Genomic DNA, 21,561 nt, shown 5'->3' with positions numbered 1-21,561 from the left:
GCGACAGACGGATGGATGCCACTCGTCATCCCTCCTTTGTCCTTAATCCCTGATCGTGATTTCTCCGCTTTTAGATATTTAGATTATATATCTCGCGAAGAAGGATAATTGATGGTAAGACCGAGGGCAGAGATTCGAGACTTTTTTCTTTTTTTTTTTTTCTTTTTTTATACCGTGGTTCTGGTTCGCCCGTGTTATTCTTGTTACTAGGTTCTAAGTAGTTGCTTATTAACGTAATACAAGGACGGAAAAATGAAATGGCCGGTTGTTACGCCGGTAATGAACATCGTAATTGGCTTCCCTAACGGTCTTACCTTCGTGCCGCGTTACACCGAGGTTTATTCGTTCACGGGGATAAAGAATGCCGCTCGAAAATCGAAAGATTTATTATCGTCATCTTACGGGAACGGGATTTTGCTTTTCTTCTTATTCCCGGAACTGTGGCAGAATGACGTCTTAATGCTGGTAATCGCTCAGGAAATTAAACTCTGCTTCTTCTTTTTTTCTTCTTCTTCTTCTTCTTCTTCTCTTTCGACGTAGTTACTTCGAACAAAGTTCCCATTTTGTCCGCAAGTAACGCCACTTGACACGCGGAAACTTCTATCGATCACCAACTTTTGCTTAAAAAATCACAAAGTTACTTGGGTAACTTTGTACATGTATATGGGTGTAATAACGCGCGTAAATAATTTCTATCTCTCGTTTTTTATTATTTTATTTCTTTTATTAAATAACGCGTGATCGAGTCGCAGCATACATACAGCCGGCTTCATACAGCCGCGGACTCCGGATATTTGGATACAAAAGATTGCGTTACTCGAAACAACGATTGGACGATAAAAATTATATGCAATCATAGAAAGTAGTAATATTATAATTTACACGTTACAATCTAACGAAAACGCAACGCGATCGGTCAAATATCATAAAGATATTTGCGGATCGTCTCGATCGGCTTGACCGAGCCTTCCTCGTGCCTTCCTCCCCTTCCCTTTCCTTCATCTTCGATGGCCGCCAATCACGTGGCACGTGGCTACAGATTGTCGGTACAAGGTCCATCCGCGTCGTCCGCGCACACACACGATCTTCCATTTTGACCGTTCGGCAGGCACAGTTGATCCTTGCTACACCTCCCGCTCTCGAATTGGCACGCGTTGGTCACTGTTGTGGGCAGAGAATAATTCGTTCGTTCCCCGTTAATCCGACGGTTTAGATTATTTCGATACCATTCCGCTGAACGCTTATCCCGTTACTCGTTTCGATTTTAATCGTTAGTTTTAAGGGTTATGGTTAATTTACGAGGAGAGGTGAAACGCGATATAACGTAAAACTTGATTTACCTCTCGGGCACGACTCGGGAACGACGACTATCCCGTATAATTTACCGCTTCCTCCTGGTGGTACCGATATGGCCTGTTTCCTGTCCCCGGTGCTCTTCATGGCAACTTCGATTTTGTGACTAGTAAATAATAATGGATGATTGAAATATCCTCCAACTCGCACTCCACTCTATCCAATATTTCCCGACTCGTTATACCCGACTCGTTTAAGCTTTTACCGGTTTTCGTAGTAAGTGGTAATTTTACCTTATCGCGCTAATAATCCCTCGAATATTTAATTTTAAACTCGTCGAGTTAACTCGTCGTTGATCATTAACAAAAAAAGAAAAAAAGAGAAAAAAGAAAAAAGAATTTTCAGAGAGCGGTATCGATCGTGTCGATCGATTACTCACGTCTTCCAATCGGTCCAATAATAATGCTGCTGCGAGATCGCAAGGCCGAACGGGTAGGTGAGCTGGTTGGCGACCACGTTAATTTTCCTGCTATCGATCTCCATGCAGCCTGCGAACGAATATCGAAGAAAAAAAAAAAAAAAGAAGGAGGACAAAGAGGACGGATATTACGGATGGATCGGACGATCGTGTCGCGTCTATTAAGGGGAGAAAATTTCACGGGGATATCTGGCTCTTACTTATCGTAAAGGTTCCGGCGTCCGCCCAGCACAGCTCATCCATCGCCCAATCGATACTTAATGAATTCGGTAACTTCACGTAATCCCCTTGAAGGAAGATTGCACGATCAGTGCCGTCCTCGTTCGCCCACTCCAATTTCGGGGAAGCGCGATTCCAATCGGACCAAAATATCTTTCTGGAAATAATCGAATTTCATCCGTTTCGTCGAATTAACAAAATTTCCTCCTCCTCCTCCTCCTCCTTATTTCCCTCCCTTCTTTCTCGTCCATCCTATCGAATTATCAATTTTCACGAGAGAGAGAGAGGGGGGGAAGGGGACATTTCGCGTCGAATTTAATATCTGACCGGACAGATGACACGACGGATGGAGGGGAGGGGGAACGATACTCACCCACGATAAGGGTGCACGGCTATTCCCCTAGGATTGACCAATCCGTCGGAAACGAGCACCTTCCGTTTCTTCGTTTCGAGATTGGCCACCTCGACGGTCGTTTTCCCCGTCCAAAAAATATTTCTCGAGACCCAATCGATCGCCAATCCCTCCGGATTGCTAACTTTCGGCAAGAAAGTCTCGGCCATCGATCCGTTGTACGTCAACTCGATTATTCGATTACCTGCAACGATTATTCTTGTTATTCGTGTTTGCGCAAAAGAAACAAAAAGAATCTTACCGCTGATGTCGCTCGAATAAGCCTTCCCGTTCATACAATCGATATCGATCGCGATCGCCATCTGCATGTACGCTATGTAAATAGGGCTTCCAGGATCCTCGTACGTCGGCGCGAATGGAATCCTCAACGTGGCCATTCCTTGATTCACCAACAGGAAGTTGGCCTCGTGTTTGGGCCTCGATTTGCAGTTGGTCCCGTCCCCGATGAAACCTTCGTTGCACACGCAGGCGAATTGGTTCTCCCCAGCCGCGACGCACGTCGCGTCAGGCGAGCAGATCGCTGGATCGTGTCTGCACGAGGATTGCGGCAGGCACGTGAAACCGTCGCCGTAGTAGCCCTGAAATTAGCCAAAATTCCCCTCGTCATCTTTTCCTTCGAATCGACTTGAAAGCCGATTTTCTGCCTCGCGTTGAATATTTAGCGTCCCGGTTAGAAAGAGAAGTCGTCGGTGAAGCGGATGACGGGCAAGTGGAACGATCACCCAGAAACCTATAATTCTGCGGATTCGATAAACATACCTGCTGGCAGACGCAGACGAAATTCGCGGAGGTTTGATTGTAGCCGCAGACCGCGTTCCTGCCGCAATTATTCAGCACGTTGCAACCGATGTGGTCCTCCACGCATTGCCGGATCCCGTCACCGTTGTATCCCTCGGTGCACACGCACCTGTAGCCGCCTTCGCCGGTCGAAACGCACTGCGCGTTCACGTGACACTGGGACGGATTGGTCGAGCAATCGGACACCACGCACCTGCTGTCCACCATGCTGAATCCCGGATTGCACGCGCACTCGTAGCGGGAGCTCGCCGAATTGTACGAGCATCTTTCGTTCTCCAAACAGTCGGAGCTGCTGCTGCACGCGTCTGTGTATGCGTGAAAACGAACGCTAGTTCTAATTCCGGAAGAACGAGTTTCGGAAAAGATCAGAACGGGACAGCGTTTTTACAGGAAGTGATCATGCTTCGAGTGTTCTCTTCCCGGCGGGCGCAAGGCAAGTAGCAAGAAGATGTTTGCGGGGATGGGAATGTTTGCGACGAGTCGAGATATCGAATAGTGAACGATAGGGGAAGAGTGAGAGAAAGAGAGAGACAGAGAGAGGAATAGCGAGAAGAAAAAAAAAAAGATATGAAAGATATGAGATATGACCGATAGGGCTGCACGTGGTTCCGTCCCCCTCGAATCCTGGATTGCACACGCACTTGGCCAGAGACTCCTCTTGCTGGCAAGACGCGTTCGGGTCGCAAATGTCCACTTCCAAACAGGACACCTCTGCGCTCAAGACAACAGGGAATTGTGAATTCGCTCGAATATTCGACCAACGTTTCTCGAGTTTCTCCTCGCGTACGAGCCACGATATTCGATGTATTCGGAATGAGAAGAGAACGGAGAAGATGGGGGCGAACGTACCTGTTTTTATGCACTCCATACCGTCACCCTCGTAACCCGGATTGCACCGGCATTCGTAGTCCGCTGTGCTGGTCACGTAGATGCATTGGGCGTAGGGGTGACATCTGTTCATCACGTTGCACGATACTAGACACAAACGTGTGCAATTACGATAATGCTTCCAATACTGCATCGTGCGATTTTTATTTTCTTCGATCGTATCGAAAACGTTTACGCCTTTTCTTTTTTTTTTTTTTTTGAAAAGACGTGCCAAATGTATTATTCTCCGTGTAACAGGTTGACCGTAGTATTTTTAATCTTGGAGGGAAAGATCTCTCCGTATTCTTACGCTTTCGTATCACGATATATCGAATCGATACGACGGTCAACCTATTTTCAAAATGAGCTCGATCGAAAAATATGGAGGAGCAGAATTTATAGTGGTGAGTATATATATATATATATGCGCGTGAAGCGTGAAGCTCGTGCAAAGTACGTATTATTAGGCAGACCAAATTAGCAACGGCAAAGCGTATCGTACAGTGAACTCCGGATGGACCCATGGTTTCGTGTTTGTATCCAGGTCGTGGCACGCAAATCTCCTTCGAACGGTCGTAATTATGTCCCCAAGGACATATGCAGTTGTCTTCGAAGCATTCCGGGAGCGGGCGTGCCGATACTGGAACGCACGGTGCAAAATCGGTCGTCGCCATCGGTTAGTGAATCATTCAATCCTTTTTCTCTTTCTTTTTTCTTTTTTTTTTTTTTTAACATGGTGCAATTAGTTTAAGTTCGTGCATCGAAAAAATTAATCTCTAATCGAATTCGAACGCATCTGTTTATTAGAATTAGAATTCACTCTATATGTCAACGTGCAATTTAACCATGCTTGAAAAAATGCTTTGACAAAGGACAACTATCCTGATTAAAATAAAGTGCACGAATTCGAACATTCGACGTTCCAAATTGAATAATGAAAAAAATTAATCTCGAATTCGATGCGTCTGTTTATTAAAATTAGAATTCTATATATCAACGTGCAATTTAATCATGCTTGAAAAAATGCTTTGACAAAGGACAAACTATCCTGATTAAAATAAAGTGCACGAAGATTCGAAGATTCGACGTTCCAAGTTGAATAATGAAGAAGAAGGGAGAGAGGGAGGTCCCTTTGTCGCGGTTACTTACAGTCTCGATCGTAGTCCACGGTCCTTGTCTCCTCTTCCTGCCGCACGCATTCGTTATTCCGATACTCCCAGCCCCTTGAACACCAACACATCTCCTCGATGCATTGCGGTTTAGGCGGTTCGTCCGTTGTGGTTACCTCGGCGTCCGGGTAACACGTGTACCCATCGCCTGGAAACGATCGTGATCGTTGGCGCGGAAGGCGATCCTCCGGATTCGTTCGCAAATGCAGCGCGGTATCGGTGAAAAACGACGCGCGCGGAAATTGGCCCGATTTCGCGCGATACCCCGCCCATCGAATTATTCCCAATCGAAAATTCGATCGCGTTCCACGTTGATGAGCATATCGCGATATATTTAATTATCCGATTTGCTCGTTTTATTTGACCGCGTTAAATAATGTAGGCGAGGCGATGAATTTAATGGGTTCGACGAAATCGAATCTATCGAATCGTTCCTAATGACATCGAACGAACATCTCGCCGTTTATATCTCGGCGGATTAAATTCGTGTTCGTTAGAAAATTTGAGTTGAACACTCACCGATGAAACCTGGCAAACAGATGCACACGTATTTCTGCTTTTCCGCGTCGTGATTGCAGAAACCATTCGGGGAGCAGTTATCCTCGACGTCGCAGGGGGCTGTAACGATTGCTCGATTGATATCGAAGAGAGGAGATCTGAAGAAAGGATCTGAGAGAACGGGTCTTACCGCGTTGGGTGGCCGGATAGCAACCCTGCTCCGTATCCTCGAATCCAGGCAGGCAGATGCAATTAGGCGCCCCTTCGATCATCACGCATTGCTCGTAATTGTCGCATCTGGTCTCCTCGCACGAGGGGAGCTCTGTATTGTCGACAAAAGATACACACACCGATATTATCGACCGTAAGTAAGACGGAAAGACCATGTTGGAATTATCGATTTTTCTCGACCGCGAGTTACCGGAGTCACGTTGGTAACCCGTTTCCGCGTTGGTAAACGGCCAACTTACTGTCGCAAGTTCGACCATCCCCGGAGAAACCGGGCCTGCACTGGCACGTGTGGCTACCCTCCTGATTGATGCACTGCGCGTCGGGAGAGCACATGTGCTTTCCTGCTGTACACTCGTTCACGTCGATGCAGATCGCGCTCCCGTCTTCCTCGTACAAATACTGGTAACTGATAACGATAAAAATATTTCTTCGACAATTCCATAGATAAATTTGATAGGAGCTCGAGCGAAATTTCTTCTTACCCAGGATTACAGACGCATTTAAAGCTGTCGCCGTCCACCACGCAGGAACTGTGATCGCCGCAAGTCTCCCTCCCTTGAATACACGGATCCTCCTCCTCGAGGGGTGCGACTTTGGTGTTGACAGCGAAACGTATAATCCCCTCGGTCGCCTCGTAAGTAGTGACACCCCTGAAGAACTTGAGCCTAGTCGTATCGTCCTCGGGTTCGACGGTCAGATAGGGACACTCGTTGTAATATATGGTCTCGTCCTGGATAAAGTCGAGCTCGCGACTCTCTCCTCCCTCGGTCAGTTTGCAAATTCTCTCGGCCCGCGAGCGGATCACGCCTGCTTGCACCCTCGTGTAAAGTTCGTCGTAGTCCCCGTAATCGAGGCCTGTGTCCCTCCCCAATTGCGGCAACGTTCCTTCGATCTGCGCCTGCATCTTCAGCTGGCCAAACACGTCCAGGCCGAGGTAATTGCTTCGTATCGTTACTTTGTCGCCGGTTGACGGGAATGTCAACTCCGCCGTATGATTGAACAAACCCCCTGCCAACGATTGTTCGTTCCGGATTAACCAAAGTTATCGGCCAAAGTTTTGGATCGAAGTCTCCAACTTTACACGAAAGGAGAGGGGATGGGGGAGACGTTCCCCCTCTTTCAGAACGTTCCCTACCTGTCAGCTCGTATCCGTTTTTCGTCTCGCCGATCGGTTTAGCGAACAGCCAACCGATCACTCCGCCCAGATTCCCAAGCAACTGGAAACTGGCCCCGATCTCTTCGGGCACCCTCGACAGGGCCGTGTACGTCCTTCCGTCCTTCGTCTGCACGTAACACTGAAGATCCCTGGCGACGAATTCCACGCCGTTGATCGTCCCGGAAATTCGCCCGTTCACTCGCAGCGGAACATCTGCAAATCGTATCGTACACCTTCTTTTAATCTCGTTGGTCATCTAAATTAACCCTCTCTCGGTTACGGGACGGTCGTCGGTCAAAGAGAAATCTCTTTTTCTTCGGGTGGATCCACCCCATTTTACGAGGTCGTCGAAACAAACGGCCACGTTCCCCCGCGCGATCTATGAATAGATCAGAGAGAAACGGGGAACGGAATTGTCCGTTATCGGGCCTCGTTTCGCGGTGTTCGGAAAGGGGGAAGAGTCGGAGAGGGTTAAAAGCGCGGAGAGACCTCTTGAAAGCGAATTTTTATGCGGCGTGGCTACATCAAAGGGACGTGACTCTCGCGGATAATTGGAGGGTTTACGACGGAGACCCTCCTCGATGAAACGGCGATTCTTACCGTTGGGCTGGCAGGACTTGCCGTTCCCGAAAAATCCTTGCTTGCAATGACAGCAGAAGCCCACCTCGTAGTCGACACACGTCGCCTTGCTATGGCAAGTCGTTGCTCCCGTTCTGCAGTTGGCCACCTCGTTCGTCGCGCTGCTATCTGATCGGCGAGCAACGAACAGTTATATTACCCACGGATCGTAAGAATCGAAGTGGCTTTATCCACCAAGAATTTTACCTTCCACGTTGTCCGGAACTTTGATGTCCTCCTCGTCGGAGATCGGCCCGACTTGGAACAACCATTGGCCAGGTCTGTTCACGTTCGACCATCTGCGAGATCGAAAAAAAAAAAAGAAGAAGAAGAAGAAGAAAGAAATTACGAGAAACTCTGTCTTCGATGACTCACTTGTCCACGTTCTGGATCTGATCCGTCCCCGAACCCCTCAGCGTGTACATCCTTCCCTCGCTCATCAATCCCGCCTGCGCCTTCGCGTCCGGCAACCCGTTCGGATGCGATTCACCTTGGATCCACTGTATACCGTCATCCGGGTACAACAGTTCCACGTACGAGTGCGTGCCGTTCGACGAGATCGCTACCTGGTACGTGTTCACCTGAGGCGAGGGATCGAATTATTATTAAGATTTTATCTCTTGCATCGTACCGTGTATCATGTTGGAAACGATTCCTCTCCTCGATGGAAGATCTCGATCGATACCCACCTTGTCGCTTTTCCCATTGTAGTATCCAACGTCGACCCAAGTGGCGAGGAACGCGTGGGTCGGTACGAAGTCTGCTGCGTCCGTGAAAGCCGAGCGCACCATCCCTCCCGCTCTGCCGAGGATTTCCGGCGCGTCCGTCTCGCCGTAATACACTCTTCCGGATCCTCTCGTGTCCACGTGCGTGTAGAGAGGCGCGATAACCGGATCGTCGAGAGGGAACGCGATATTGAAGAACCTGTGCATCGCCCTCGCGAACGAGAGGACGCCATTTCCGTTCACCTGTAAAAACCGGGGTAAGATCATCTCTTCTTTCTGCGCGTTAACTTCTTGAAATGGAAAAGTAACGGAAAGATGAGGGGGATTGTACGACCACCCGTAATTAAAACTCTCATTAGTCGGACGAGGCGTTTCGAAGTGAGATCCTCGCCGTGTCTGGTTGGAGAAACTTTCATTATCCGTTCGATGTAATCCAGAGATAAAATTCCCCCCGACGGTCTTTATCTAAGTTTTACCCCTTCCGAGTTAACTGTTAGGAGGTTTCTAAATTTCAGGGGATCCTTTCCAAAGAACGAAATCCGGAGGATATCTAGATATCCTCTCCTAATTCGTAAGAAGAGTCGTAAAATAAAGAAGAAAGATTTCCCGACTTTTTAAATCTTTTTAAAATCGATCTCATTTTATCGATTGTCGAAAGTTCCCAAATAAAACAAAATTGTTTTAACGAGTTTAAAAATAATCGGCGCAAAATTCTTGGACGATTCGAATGATAAAACATTTGATATTTACGACGAAAGGTTCAACGAAGTTGAAACAAAGTTGGAAAGGTCTGGAGACGTTTCGTCGTCAATTGGCTAAACTGAAAAGCGCGCGCGTTGCTCCATATTCGTGGCGGCGAGGGAACAGCTGCTCCCTCGCCGCCACGGGTCACGGTTCTTCACGTTTAACGAGAACCGAGGACGAAATTAAAACTTCACCGAAACACTATTTTTGCTTTCCCGCGAATGTTTCCGTCGTCGGGACATCTGTTCACACGCGGCCTATTTCGTGGCGTATTTTTGGGTCACCGGGATCTCGATCTCGTCTCGGGAAGAAGTTTCTCCTTTTGGAAAATGTTCCTACTTTCACGACCTCGGGACGTGAAAAACGTAAAAATGTTGCGAGCTTTTAAATCAAGGGAAACTCAAAGATCCTCGTGAATTATTTTTTTGCAATATCGTGCGATTCTCTCTCCGTATTCCGAATTTTGAATCTCTGAAGTTTATTTTCCGATTTTCCCCTAAAAATTCGGTAATTATAATCGTCATAAATTGGTGCGGATAAATTGGTGGCTCGTTTCACGTTCACCGAAGCGTGACATAACGTAAAACAATAGGCGTTGAGAGGGAGACGTGGTGCGGGTGTAGGGACAAAAGGGAAGACGGAAGTAACGCTTCATAGTCAACGACCCTTGCTAATTGACCAAGTTTAACGCGACAATCAAATTCCGGCCTAGTTTCGACCGGTCCCACGTTCCGATTCCTCCAACTTTTGATCGCTCAACGCTCAACGTATTGTTTTCACGTGCGGCAATAATAACGCGGACGTCGCGTCAAATTTAACACCCGTATCGTTCAACGAGCGACCTGGTGTCCCGGGGAATTGACACGAATTAAACCGAATCAGGGGATGATTCTCTTCGTCACGCTGATCGACTCGTCGCTTCGTTAGCTTTTCATACGGACGCTTGCGTTACTCATTCCGTGTTTCACGCGCGTGTATCGTGATATTTTCAATACGCAAAGAGCAACTTTGAAATTACGTTCTCTCTGTTTTTCTTTTTTCTTTTTTTTTNTTTTTTTTTCTTTTATTCATTTTTTCGATTACAATCGCGTTTACTTTTTCGACCCGTGATTAAAATTTATCTAGCGAGGAGAGCGGGTATTCCGTGCAATTTGGCCTCGCGATTCGACGAAGCCGTCCAATCGAGCCGCTCTGGATCGCGATCAATCGGGTTTTTCTTTCGCGTGGAACGCGACCAATTTCGCGCCGAGTCGAATTTAATTGAAAAAGGAAAAGTAGGAACAGAGACAAGAAAGGAGGAACGGGGCCAGGAGAGAACAAAAAGAGTCCGGGAGCCAACTTCTCCATAATTATTCCGATCGAACGTCCACCCTTTCTCTCCTTTTAATCCCGGCCACGATCGATTCCAATCGGCACGGATTAGCCATTTCCGATTAGACGATTTTCAGTGCGATAATTACGGGGGCGCCGGCAAACCAGGATCACCGATAATCGATGGGAGAGCAACCGCGACCAGTTCCACCGTCGAGCATCGATCGTCTTCCCCCTCCTCTCTCTCTCTCTCTCTCTCTCTCTCTCTGTTTTCGCTTCTCTTTCCTTCACGGCCCGTATAGATCGGCGGACGTTTTGACAGTGGCGCGTTTCGAGAGAGGAGACTCCGCCGCTATCTCCTTCGGGGCTATCGCTCGGGTCGTAGGTCAGAGCTGAGCCGATGACACACACGCACGCACACACGTAACCCTCCCTCCGGTTAATCGAATAAACTGGAGAGAAAACGGTGAAAATAGATAGATAGCTAGCTAGACGGTCTCGCGTCGCGACCAATACGTACGTAAATACGTAAATCTACGTCTCGTTGCCTTACTTGTTACCGATTCTTCGCGCTTCCTGATGCGCTTCACCGATCATCGCGATTTCGCGCGAATGGAATAATTCGAACGTAACGATTCGTAACGCACCGTAATTGCATCTCCTCCTCGTGACCGTGAGCGCACGCGATCACATGACGCGGCCAGAGGGAACCCCCCTCAATGCGTTCAATCAATCGTCCATCAGCGGAATAACATCTCGCGTTTTCCACCGCGCCTCTCCCGCTCGAATTCACCTATACGATGAAGGAGGGGAAAAAGCGCTTCGACGAGAGGACCACCTCTCTTCCCCTTCTCAGAAGAAATTAGATCGCGGAAAAACCCTCTGGATGGGTTCGATTAGCCGCGATAAACAAGAATCGGGGCGACTTAGTGCTAGAGTTAGGTAAACTCGATCGTTTCGGAGAGGGAGGGGACGGTTCGAAGGTCGCGCGCTTGCATCCCCTCGCGCGTGTTCTCGGATCGATCGGGATCGTCGGGTGTTTCCTCGAGGGGGAACGAGGGAGAGACAGGGGCCACGATGGATTTCCTCGAGGCGAGGTGAACAAGGCGGGCCGCACGCGCTAACGCAATCGTGTAATCGGCCGCAATCATTTTGATGACTGCGAATCGTCGACGATGAGCGACGAAATAGAGATGATTGTCGTGTAGGCAGCGAGTTCTAAGTAGATCGTCGCGGACGTGTATCGCGACCCCGATATCTGTGTCAATCGATGCGAAGGTTTGCACGCCAAACAACCGTCGTTCCTTTCAATTTCACTCGAATTCTTCGTGCCGGAGAAAATCGTGCCAGCGTCCTCGCCTCAACATCGACCATCCTCCCTCCTTAATCGCGATCAATTCAAATTACACGGCGGTAAATACACGATGGAAGATATTTCTAGTCGTACTAACTAGGATACCTCTCTCTCTCTCTCTATCGTATTTATTATAAAATTTAGCATGCGTAATGGAGGATTAACGACTCCTTAGACGAGTTGAAAACGCATTCACACGAGTTGGCGATTGGCGGTAATTAACCGCGAATTTTTCAAACGAGTTTAATTGGGGTCCGCGACGGTGGATGACGTCGCCGCGGCGGGAAGAATCGCGAGCCGTGGAATTTCGTAACGCGGCCCGCCGCCATCACTCCTACAAATCGTCGGTTAACTAATGTGGGAAAGCGTCAAGGCTAATTGGCCGCGTTTACACCGTAAATCGTCCGTCGCATTAACGTCCATCTGGATGCAAATCCACCGGCGGCCGGTTTCCGATACCATTCGTTTAGCGAGATCGTATCTTCCGACGAGCGGACAACCAACAGGTATCTCTCTATCTATCTCTCTCTTTCTCTCTCTTTGTTCCCTCGTCTAAATTTCCGCGAAACGGTGCGCAATAAGCTAATTCCTGACTCTTCTCCTTCTTTTTTTTTCTTTTCCTTTTCCACGGGTCGAATCGCTTTATTTCCCTCCCATATCGTAACAGTTGCCGGGCAAAATTTAACGAATATTTGCTTCGACAATTTAGCGAAACATAATAATAACGATAAAAATATATTTTAACGAATTTAAAATATATATTTAACAATTACTCCTAAACTAACTTTATTCGAAATTTTTAACGAGTTACTTTTTCGACGGATTAACTCTGGGCGTTAACAAAGCTCGTTAAAAAGAAGGGAGATCGATGTATATCTTCATACATTGCATCTTTATATGTAGATTACACGAGTCGAGTCGAGCGTTTATTTATCCATTTAATTAACGACAACCGCGAATCGTTTGTCTCGCCGATTTATCGCCGCTTCTCGTATATTCTTGCGTAACGGGGATTGAGGATGCAGGGGAGGGGGGAGAGGGAAGGCTAATTAAATATTTATCTGATGGCCGACGGAGCTTAATTAACCGTGCGGCCGCGAAACGAAAAACGGGGTTGGAGGGAGGGAGTTTGCCAGAGAGCGAAACGAATCTGGAAGAGCCCGATCCCGATGCTATCGAGGCCGCATCTTGATGAATGGGATTCTCGCTATCTTTGCGAGATCCGAGCTCGTTAACGGATGTATCCCCCGACGATCAACCGTCGATAATCCCGGGAGGCTCCCTTCCGGTTATATCCGGAAAACGCGTGCGGCTCGTTCGACCGCGTTGATTCGATAGACGGGAGACACACGGATGAAACGCGGGGGAAGGAGGGGGACGTCGCGTCGATAATGCGTCCACGATTCGGCACGGCGATCGCTTTATTGACCGTGTCGATGAATGGAAGAGGCGTACTACGAGAGAGGCTCGATCGATGTCTGTCGTCCACACGGTGGTAAACGTGATACGTGCGCGATATTCAAATTTTCAGGCTAGTTTTCCAACGGGTAATAATTACGCAATGAGGCTCGCGTATCGACGAAGGACATCTTATTAAGGAGGTAAACCGTGGGTTGTGGCGCGTAACGTCACGGGTCGCAATTATCATCCGCTCGATCGCGTGTGTTTTCCTCCGCGGCGTGCGGTTTTTTTTTACGAGGCGATGAAGAAGAAGAGGAGGAGGAGAAGGAGGAGGAAGCACGGACACGCATGAGATCATACACCTCGTGGGGAGGTGGATGAATTAGAAGGAGGATACCTCTCGATACCTTCTCGATGCGCGTATACGCGCGGAGAAGGGGGAGACGTAATTCAATGTCCATTCAGAGCGCGTACGTGAGACTCGGACGTGAATCGGTTCGTGGAAAAGTGAGATCACCAGTGCAACCAATACACGCATCTGTTTGTCTACCATGACTCAATAGCGCTTTTCGTAGCTAATCTTAATAGCCGTTTTGTCCCGAAAAATTTGGTATCTAGATAAAGAAATCGGGGAAATCTTATCTCTCTTCCTCTCTTTTCGCTTATGGCCGAGGAGCGAAGCGAGTTTTTCATTCTCGGATCGACCCTTCCTTCGAGAAACGATTTTCCGCGAAATCGCTTGTTTATCGCGAGCTGCTCGCTTCGATCGATCGATCGGTCGAAAGGGGCGAGTTCCACGTCGAGGCGAGCGTGGCCCGCGTGACAAGTGACGCGCAACGAGGCGGACGAGCATGAGAAGCAGCTCGTGCGACGACCCAAGCGCAATTAACCGATTGCGCGCCGACTGCGGGACCGTTTGACCGTCATCGCGTACAATGAATTCGTGTCACGCCAGAAGATGACGACAGATTAGACCACGAGTCGAATTAAGGGGATGACCGAATGTTTCTCTCGCTTCTCGGCGCGAATTAATATTTAACGAAACCAGTTGCACCATTCTCCGACGATCTCTTTCGAGACCTTGTCGGATCTCTCCCTCCCTCTTCTTTTTCTCTTCCATCGGTTCGAAATCGAAACGATGGTTAGTCCCCCTAAGGGAATTATTTGTTGTGCTTGAACGAGGGAACAGAAGAGACGTTTTCTCTCGCGACACACGCGTACACGCACACGAATATCGGTCCTAATTTGAAACATTAAATAAACGATTTTCGTGTTGCTCTCCCCCTTTCCCCACAAAGCGTAAACAGTGGCACGCGCGCCCCGTGTTTACACAATTTCGCGCGCAGCAAGGGTTACTCGTCGTTCGAACGACGGGTCCAGCCCCCGCGGCCCTCGATCGAGGGTTTTACCGTGTATTTTTGTGAGCACCGAAATTAAACGGGGCCGGATGCGGAGTGGCCACCGCAACCCGATGGGAAACCGCGGCGCGATCCATCCACGTTCTCGTCGGATAAAAATAACGATTTTATCCGCCGAATCCGCTTCCCTCTCCGCCGAGTTTTAAAATAAATCCTTGCCTTAGATTCTCCGTCTAATCCACTGTTGTAACGCGAAGTCAGAAAAATTATTCGCTCGAAATTCTATCTCGACCGATTGAGAATTAAAAAGTAGAAAAAGAATCGAATAAGACGATTAACCGATGTGGAACTGGATACTACTTACGAATATGGAATTGAAGATTTGATCGTAGAATGCGATAGGCGTCTTGAGAATCGTCTCCGCGGACAAGAGCAACCCGTTGGGATCCGTTTGCAGGATCGAGGTGCCGGGTATCGAGTAAGGGTAGAGATCGTTCTTGTTGAGGGCGACGGCGAAGGGCGCGATCAGGGCGAGCACCAGGGCCGGCCACGAGACGCTTAGACGACACGCGCGACGAGTCATTCTCTCTCTCTGACTGCCTTCACGCTACTGTCGATCGACACCGCCACGAAGGCGACCACGAGTTCTCTCTTGCCGCCCCCTAATCGCCTTTGCCCGCTCGTCCTCTCGGCCGCTCTTCTTTCGAACGCATGAAACACCGTCGTCTCTCTGCTCTCTCTCCCTGTGCCGCCGATAATTTCGTGCCGTGGCCCCCCCTCCATCGCGCCAACGCTCGCCTCTTCGCACGCGAGTATCGGCGAGCTTTCGCGACTCTGATCGTTTTTAAGCTTTTTTTTCTTTTTTTTTTTTTTTCTTAACGTTTCTTTATTTTCTTTCGCTTTATTTATTTATTTTTTTTTTTTATTATTATTTTCCACTCGTTATCGCCAATCTCGAGAGATTTAGCCGATTCGAACTTTCGCGACTTGACGTTTTATTACAACGTTCGATCGTTTCGATAGAAAATTATAATAACGAAAAGTTGTTGGATACGTTGGGTGCGAAGAAGAGAAGCGTGGATAATCTTCTTACGGGGAAGATAAAGAGATAGAAAAATTGACGGATGGACAAATATCAAGCAAAAGAATTTTTCTATAATTTATTAGAGGATTGTTTTTGCGTCACGTGATAAAGAGAATTCTAATCGCAGTTAGAGTAAATATTTTCCATCTTATTTACGATAGCTAATTTTTCTTGACTTTTGCAGGCTTTCGATAATAAATCGGATTTTCCATGCTCATCTATTTTTCTCTTCACGCGATACGTATACATAATTTCTTTATATTTACGAAACGAATTTAAACGTTATTCGCGCTATTTGCTTTATTATATTATTTATCAGATAGTGGTCTTATTATCCGATCGCGCGTAACGCGATCGCATCTACTCTCTCTCCATTACCAAGGTCTACGGGGGATTATCCAATCTTCACACGCGTCTCGAAAGATTTAATTAGGGCGAATAATCGGAGGAGCCTTACAATTGGATTTCAAGGTTGCTCCAATCCGGTTGCCCACATCGAACACGATCCGTAAAGATCCAGCGATTACCAACCTCGATCCAACGCGATCGTCATCGGGGGAGAGAGAGAATTTCGTCTCGACCTCGCCACTTCCGCGTTTCGAGCGAGATCGGAACCAAATAAATAAGAAATAAAATTAAATAAGAAAAAGGGAAGAGAACAAAACCAGTTTAATAATCCGATCCAATTTCGTTTAATATCTCGTTTCAAACTACTTGTTACTTGTTTTTCACCGTAACAGCAGTCTTCTATCTCGCGGAGAAGAGCGCGTCTCACGAGTTCCTCTTCGTTGTTCCTCTTCCGCGTCATTTAACTCGCTAATTACCGTACTTACCTGCCTTACATTACCGGTTCCATTCATCGCTCGCCCTCGCTTAGAGATTGTGCGAGATCTGCGGATAGATAGGCTCGACTTCTTCGCGACATCGTGTTTCCTCGCTAGTTTCTCTAGTTTCGCGCGAGACACGCGAAGGCCCGAGCCGAATTCCAGATACGTCGCTGCGCATCGACTCTTGGCTCGGAAACGCGATCCAATAACTTGTCCGAGGAATTCTCGCGTGGAATCTTGCCCTCCTCCTCCTCCTCCTCCTCCTCGTGTTCTCTTCTTCGCAACGGTACCAAATTGTCTGGAATTCGGCGGAGAAAAACTCGTCGATCCAGGCCGGAAGGGAGGGGAGAGAGAGAGAGAGAGTAAAAAAAGAGAGTCGCGAATGAATATCGATCTGGAAATGGAAATTTCCGAGTACTTTATCGATTACGATTTCGTACACGTTGTAAATTGATCTTTATTACAAGAAATTACATGACTAATTTGTACATATAAAATATAAATATGGTACAAGTATTATGGTACAGTAGACGCGTGTGGTTTCCTTTTTTTTTTTTTCTTCTTTTTTTACGTGTGTGGTGGGTTCTCGTGTACATACGTTTCCTGTTAGGTATGTGCGCGCGCATGTGTATATGTGTGTGTGTGTGTGTGTATGCGCGAGTGTATGTGTGTATAATTCTCGTAACGTTCGCTTCCTCGAGCGGAGGATGATGCGGAGGTCGATCAATCCTTAATCGTTAATCGCTATTTTACTTTACCGGTCGAATCGTTTACCAGTCGTGTTTCACGGTAGACGGAGTGACGCGTTTCCCTAAAACGTAAAAAAAGAAAAAGAAGAAAAAAAAAAGAAAAACGGAACGGTGAGGGGGAAAGGATAAACGTTGGGATAAGTTGGGATTCGCTGTTTCGGGAAAGGGGAAAGATCGTCGTGCGTATCGAACGTTGTTGAACGCGTTGCGTCTGCGAATCGGTCGCGGGACGAGTTCGAAGCTAAACCGGAAAGAAAGGCGTGAAGATCGTGAAGATGGCGCGTGTGCACTCGGCGCGGTGGCGGGTTAAGAACAGTCTGGAAACATGGACGAATAGCGTACGGGTTCGTTTAACAAACGGACAACGACACAGGAATCTCGATCGCTTAACGATCGATCGGTCCGCTAGCTTCGAGAACGATTCTCTGCAACTAACGGGGATCGGTTAGATCCTGCGTTGCTCGGTGACCATAGAACCAGTGTGCACCCTCGTCTCGCTCGAATCGTCGAAATCGTCGCAAGAAAGTTAAATTGGATTATCCGCTTTCTTCTTGTTGGCTCGTCGGTTATTTAAACGGAGCTCAACCGTGCGACAACACCGAATGACACGATTCGATTCGATATTCGATAGACGACCAAGAGTAGACGAATTTTGTATCGTGGCACGCGAAAGGGAATTAAGGTCTCTCAGATCTCTTGATATTCGGCGATCCAAGGCCGAGCGACAAAGGCACGGATGGTTTTCATCGATATCGATGGTGGGCACAGTTCGAAAAGCTTGGATATCTCAGCGGCGCGTTACCGGCATTCCCGGATTTATTTTCATCCGGTCTATTTTCATTCTCCGCGGTTCCATCCCCCTCTTCCTTCCACGCTCTACACCCACGCCCACGCCTCGACTCTACGCGAGATTCTCGCGTTTAAACTTCGCGTATTCCATCCCGTGCTCTCTGCCCCTCCTCGCCATCGTTCGCCGAACGAACGAGCCGCCTCTCGTTCCGTTCGAGGAGGAGAGAGGGCACACCTCGCGCACACCGAGCAACTTTTTTTTCACGATTACGAATACGTTTACCGTGGAAAGGCAACGCTGCATCCTCCTCGCGGCATCTTTTTTTCTCCGATTACTTTCTCCCATTCGTTATCTCATCCCTTTCGTTCCATCGTCCTTTCCTCTCGCTCGCTCGCTCGCTCGCATTCCCATCTTCGGTTCTCATCTTCGCTTCTAAAAGTGAATTACAGAGCCCTACGAAGTGCGGTAACTGTTGATAACGATTAAAGCTACGATAATATTCTTGAATTAACGTGCGTGCATTAAATACAATGACTACGACGCGCTTCGTCTCTTCCCCGTCGAGTCTTATCGCGTCTATCGTTTGCCGTATACGAAAGGATTTTCTCGTATCTTCCTTTCGCCGATATTCTCGCCTGGTTACCATCTTTTAGCGATATTATATTTACGTATATTTGTCTCTATCTATTTTTTTTTTTTTTTCATCTTGCACTGTCCGTCGTTTCTTCGTTCTTTCAAATTCGACGTATCAATTTATTTATTTATTTTTTTCTTTTTTTCTTTCTTTCTTTTTTTTTTTTTCACGAATTCGGTGCGAATTCCAGAGGAATCTATTCGATTTAAATTTCGGTTCCGAAATCATCGATCGAGGATTCGAGCGTCGGTTCGAACGATATCTTTTCTTATCATTTTTTTATCCTCCATCGTTCGTTTATTATTTTTTTTTTTTTCCTTTCTTTCTTTTTCCAGAAGAATTCGATACTCGATCCTTGATCGACCAAGCACGCACGACACGATTCTTCGACGTAAAGTTTACTTGCTCTACTCGCGTTGGCGCTGTTCTCGAAGCTTGGCCCAAGTAAAGTAGCATCAGAGCAATTATCGTCTAATCTCGAAACATTACGTTAACGTAATTTCCTCGACGATACGGTCGATTTCGAATTCGAAGAGCAGAAACGGTGACCCGGTTGAATTTCCCCTACGAGTCGAGTCGTCGACGATCGATCGGTATAAAAAATGCAGCACCAACTCGTACGCTAAATTATTTTAATGTCAACAAGCGTGCGTCTCGCGCTATCTCGGCCAACAATCTTTCTTTTAACCTCGCTGGCAAACATCTCGGATATCATCGCCTTCGAGAAACCTTGAATTCGAAGTCGCGATCGAGACGCAAAGGAAGGAACGAATTTCTTTCTTCCGAATCCGAAAAAAGGTGACGCGAATTCACGGCTTAAACGCGAACGGCGCTTCATCCACCTCGGCAAAAAGGGGATGAAAACGATTTATTTAGACAATGCGTAACAATGGCGACGACGATCACGATACACGACTAAACTTGTCATTTAACAACTATATGGACGGAGTCGAGCGACATCATGGTGAGAAAAATATTCCCATCCTCCTCCTCCTCCCATCACCGACCTCGCTCGTCTCGTTTCTCTCTCTCTCCAATCGTTCACACTGCGAACCGCGTTGACGATCAGCACGCTGTCGCGCGCGCTGATCCAAATCTAGGTTAGGTGATCCGGATCCCCGTGGATGTTTCCGCCTGTCTCGAATACGATTGCCGCGGGCAGGAGTCGAAGCAGGTGATCAACAAAACGTGACTCTTGCACGCGTGCACGCGCTTCTGCAGGATACACGTCTCGGCCTCGAGCGCTTCCAGGAACGACGGATCTCGCCAGTCCATACTCTCCTCCACGTGAACTGCAACGGTGAAAATAATTGTAAAAATAAATTGAGCATTGTAAAAAGTATCTATCGAGAGAGCGTGTAAGGTAAGTGAATACTGACGATCGTAGGTCCAGCGCGAGTCGGGCACCATGAGGCGCCTCTTAGCGTCGCGCAGCTCGAGCCTAAGAAGGCGCTGCCGTAGTCGCAGGTTGTGTATCCTGGACATCGTGCCACGTGGATCCGAGCGCAACCGCGCGCGCCTGTCCAGGATGTCCACGTCCTCGCTTGTGTACGCGAGTATCCCCGGGGCCGCGGATGGCGGACGTGGCAGATGGGCCCGGCACTGGCCCCGTGACCGAAGCCCGCACTCTGCCACCCGCTGTTCCACCGCTGAAACACCCGCACAACGTCGAGGTTAGAACTCCCAAAGCGCCACCTGAGGAGAACCATCGTACGGAGGGACCGTTTTAGAGGGTGTTCACCTTTGTCTTCTCACGATTTCAGTGGGACGTGGGTCTTTATCGTGGGTCTTTGTGCAACGTTTCGTCGACTACCGTCTTTCTTGTCGTTCTTGTCGTTGCGCGAGATTTTCCCGAGCGATGGCATGCGATCGTTAATGGGAGAAGAAGGAGAGAGGGGAGGTAAATCCCTTCTCGAGGACACGTTTATTTATTTATTTATTTATTTATTGCCCGAAGGGAGGAAGGTTGGAAACGCGGACAAATATCAACTACCTTGGTGCTCTTGAAGCGCTCCCGTATGCCTGGACGAGTCGCTCGCGATGCTGCTGGTCTCGCTGTCCCTGACGATGCTGTCGTAGCCAGAACTTTCGGCGCGATGCCTGGACAGAGTGGCTGGCGAGAGTTTCGCTGCCCGTGGCGTCGAGTCCGCCCCAGAATCGTACCCCTCCTTGTTCAAGCCCATCGAGGAGCCGAGACTCGTAATTTTACGCTGCATTCGGCCCGAGGATGGGGCCGGTGACGGGATGGACAACTGCAGCGGTGCCGTTCCTCCTGCGAAAGAGTTGTTTTTTGTCGAAATTCGGAATATACTTTAAAACTGCCTCGATCGATAATTTCCTCACCTTGAATCTTGCCGTTCAGTTCCTCCTCGATGTCCGACTTGCCGGTCACGGTCCTCTCGGACCTCTCCGCCGCCGTGAACAATTTCTTCGCCTCGACGTACTCTTCCTCCGGATCCGAGCCGGAGGCACCGTTCCCCGGCAACCTCTCCACCTCTTCCTTCAGATTAGGATTCGAGGCTCCGTCCGGATGCCTCAGACTCGAGATGTTGCAATCGCCAAGTTTGCCGCAGTACCTTCTGGGGCTGGCTATGTGCGCAACGCTGTTCGGGTACCAATAGGAGGCAGTGGCCGGCCTCGCCATGCTCTGACGACAATTGTCGCAGATCTTCTCCTGATCAGACTTGCCGGCTATGTAGGCCGGCTCGCTGTAGATGCTGCCGTGGTTGCTCGCGTTGTCGTTGAACATCACGTCCGACAGGGACAAGGATTGGCATCGCGACGGCGGACGGAAGACGGGGGCGGCTGCAATTTGTCCTGCGTTAATTTCATACTTAATGTTGTA

The 21,561-nt window shown here is 48.2% G+C and overlaps 2 protein-coding genes across 2 annotated transcripts in view; both read right to left on the bottom strand.

Annotated features, from left to right (window-relative positions):
- Positions 1–702: 702 nt before the first annotated feature.
- On the bottom strand, positions 703–15,430 carry LOC122720036 (nidogen). Its single transcript, XM_043946440.1, is given in 22 exon segments — positions 703–1,161; positions 1,341–1,459; positions 1,733–1,841; positions 1,972–2,147; positions 2,364–2,586; positions 2,644–2,980; positions 3,162–3,505; positions 3,789–3,911; positions 4,050–4,175; positions 4,570–4,707; positions 5,217–5,384; positions 5,756–5,854; positions 5,925–6,056; positions 6,205–6,371; positions 6,448–6,973; positions 7,101–7,334; positions 7,722–7,868; positions 7,947–8,038; positions 8,115–8,320; positions 8,429–8,707; positions 14,997–15,224; positions 15,227–15,430. Coding segments are annotated over 22 exon segments (4,290 nt in total). The 5' UTR covers positions 15,416–15,430; the 3' UTR covers positions 703–1,033.
- Positions 15,431–18,839: 3,409 nt separating this feature from the next.
- LOC122720035 overlaps positions 18,840–21,561 on the bottom strand; it is a 252,977-nt gene continuing 250,255 nt past the window's right edge. Inside the window, exons 13-16 of the mRNA XM_043946439.1 lie at positions 21,060–21,521; positions 20,707–20,985; positions 20,096–20,365; positions 18,840–20,008 (exon numbers count right to left, since the gene is read on the bottom strand). Of these exons, the coding sequence (XP_043802374.1) occupies positions 19,818–20,008; positions 20,096–20,365; positions 20,707–20,985; positions 21,060–21,521 (1,202 nt within the window). The 3' untranslated portion in view covers positions 18,840–19,817. The remainder of the gene's footprint in view (positions 20,009–20,095; positions 20,366–20,706; positions 20,986–21,059; positions 21,522–21,561) is intronic.

This window comes from Apis laboriosa, unplaced genomic scaffold, assembly GCF_014066325.1.
Source record: "Apis laboriosa isolate Shangri-la unplaced genomic scaffold, ASM1406632v1 scaffold9_cov152, whole genome shotgun sequence".
Taxonomy (NCBI): domain Eukaryota; kingdom Metazoa; phylum Arthropoda; class Insecta; order Hymenoptera; family Apidae; genus Apis; species Apis laboriosa.
Note: the sequence above shows the minus strand (reverse complement) of the source record. Positions and strands in the feature narration are given on the sequence as shown.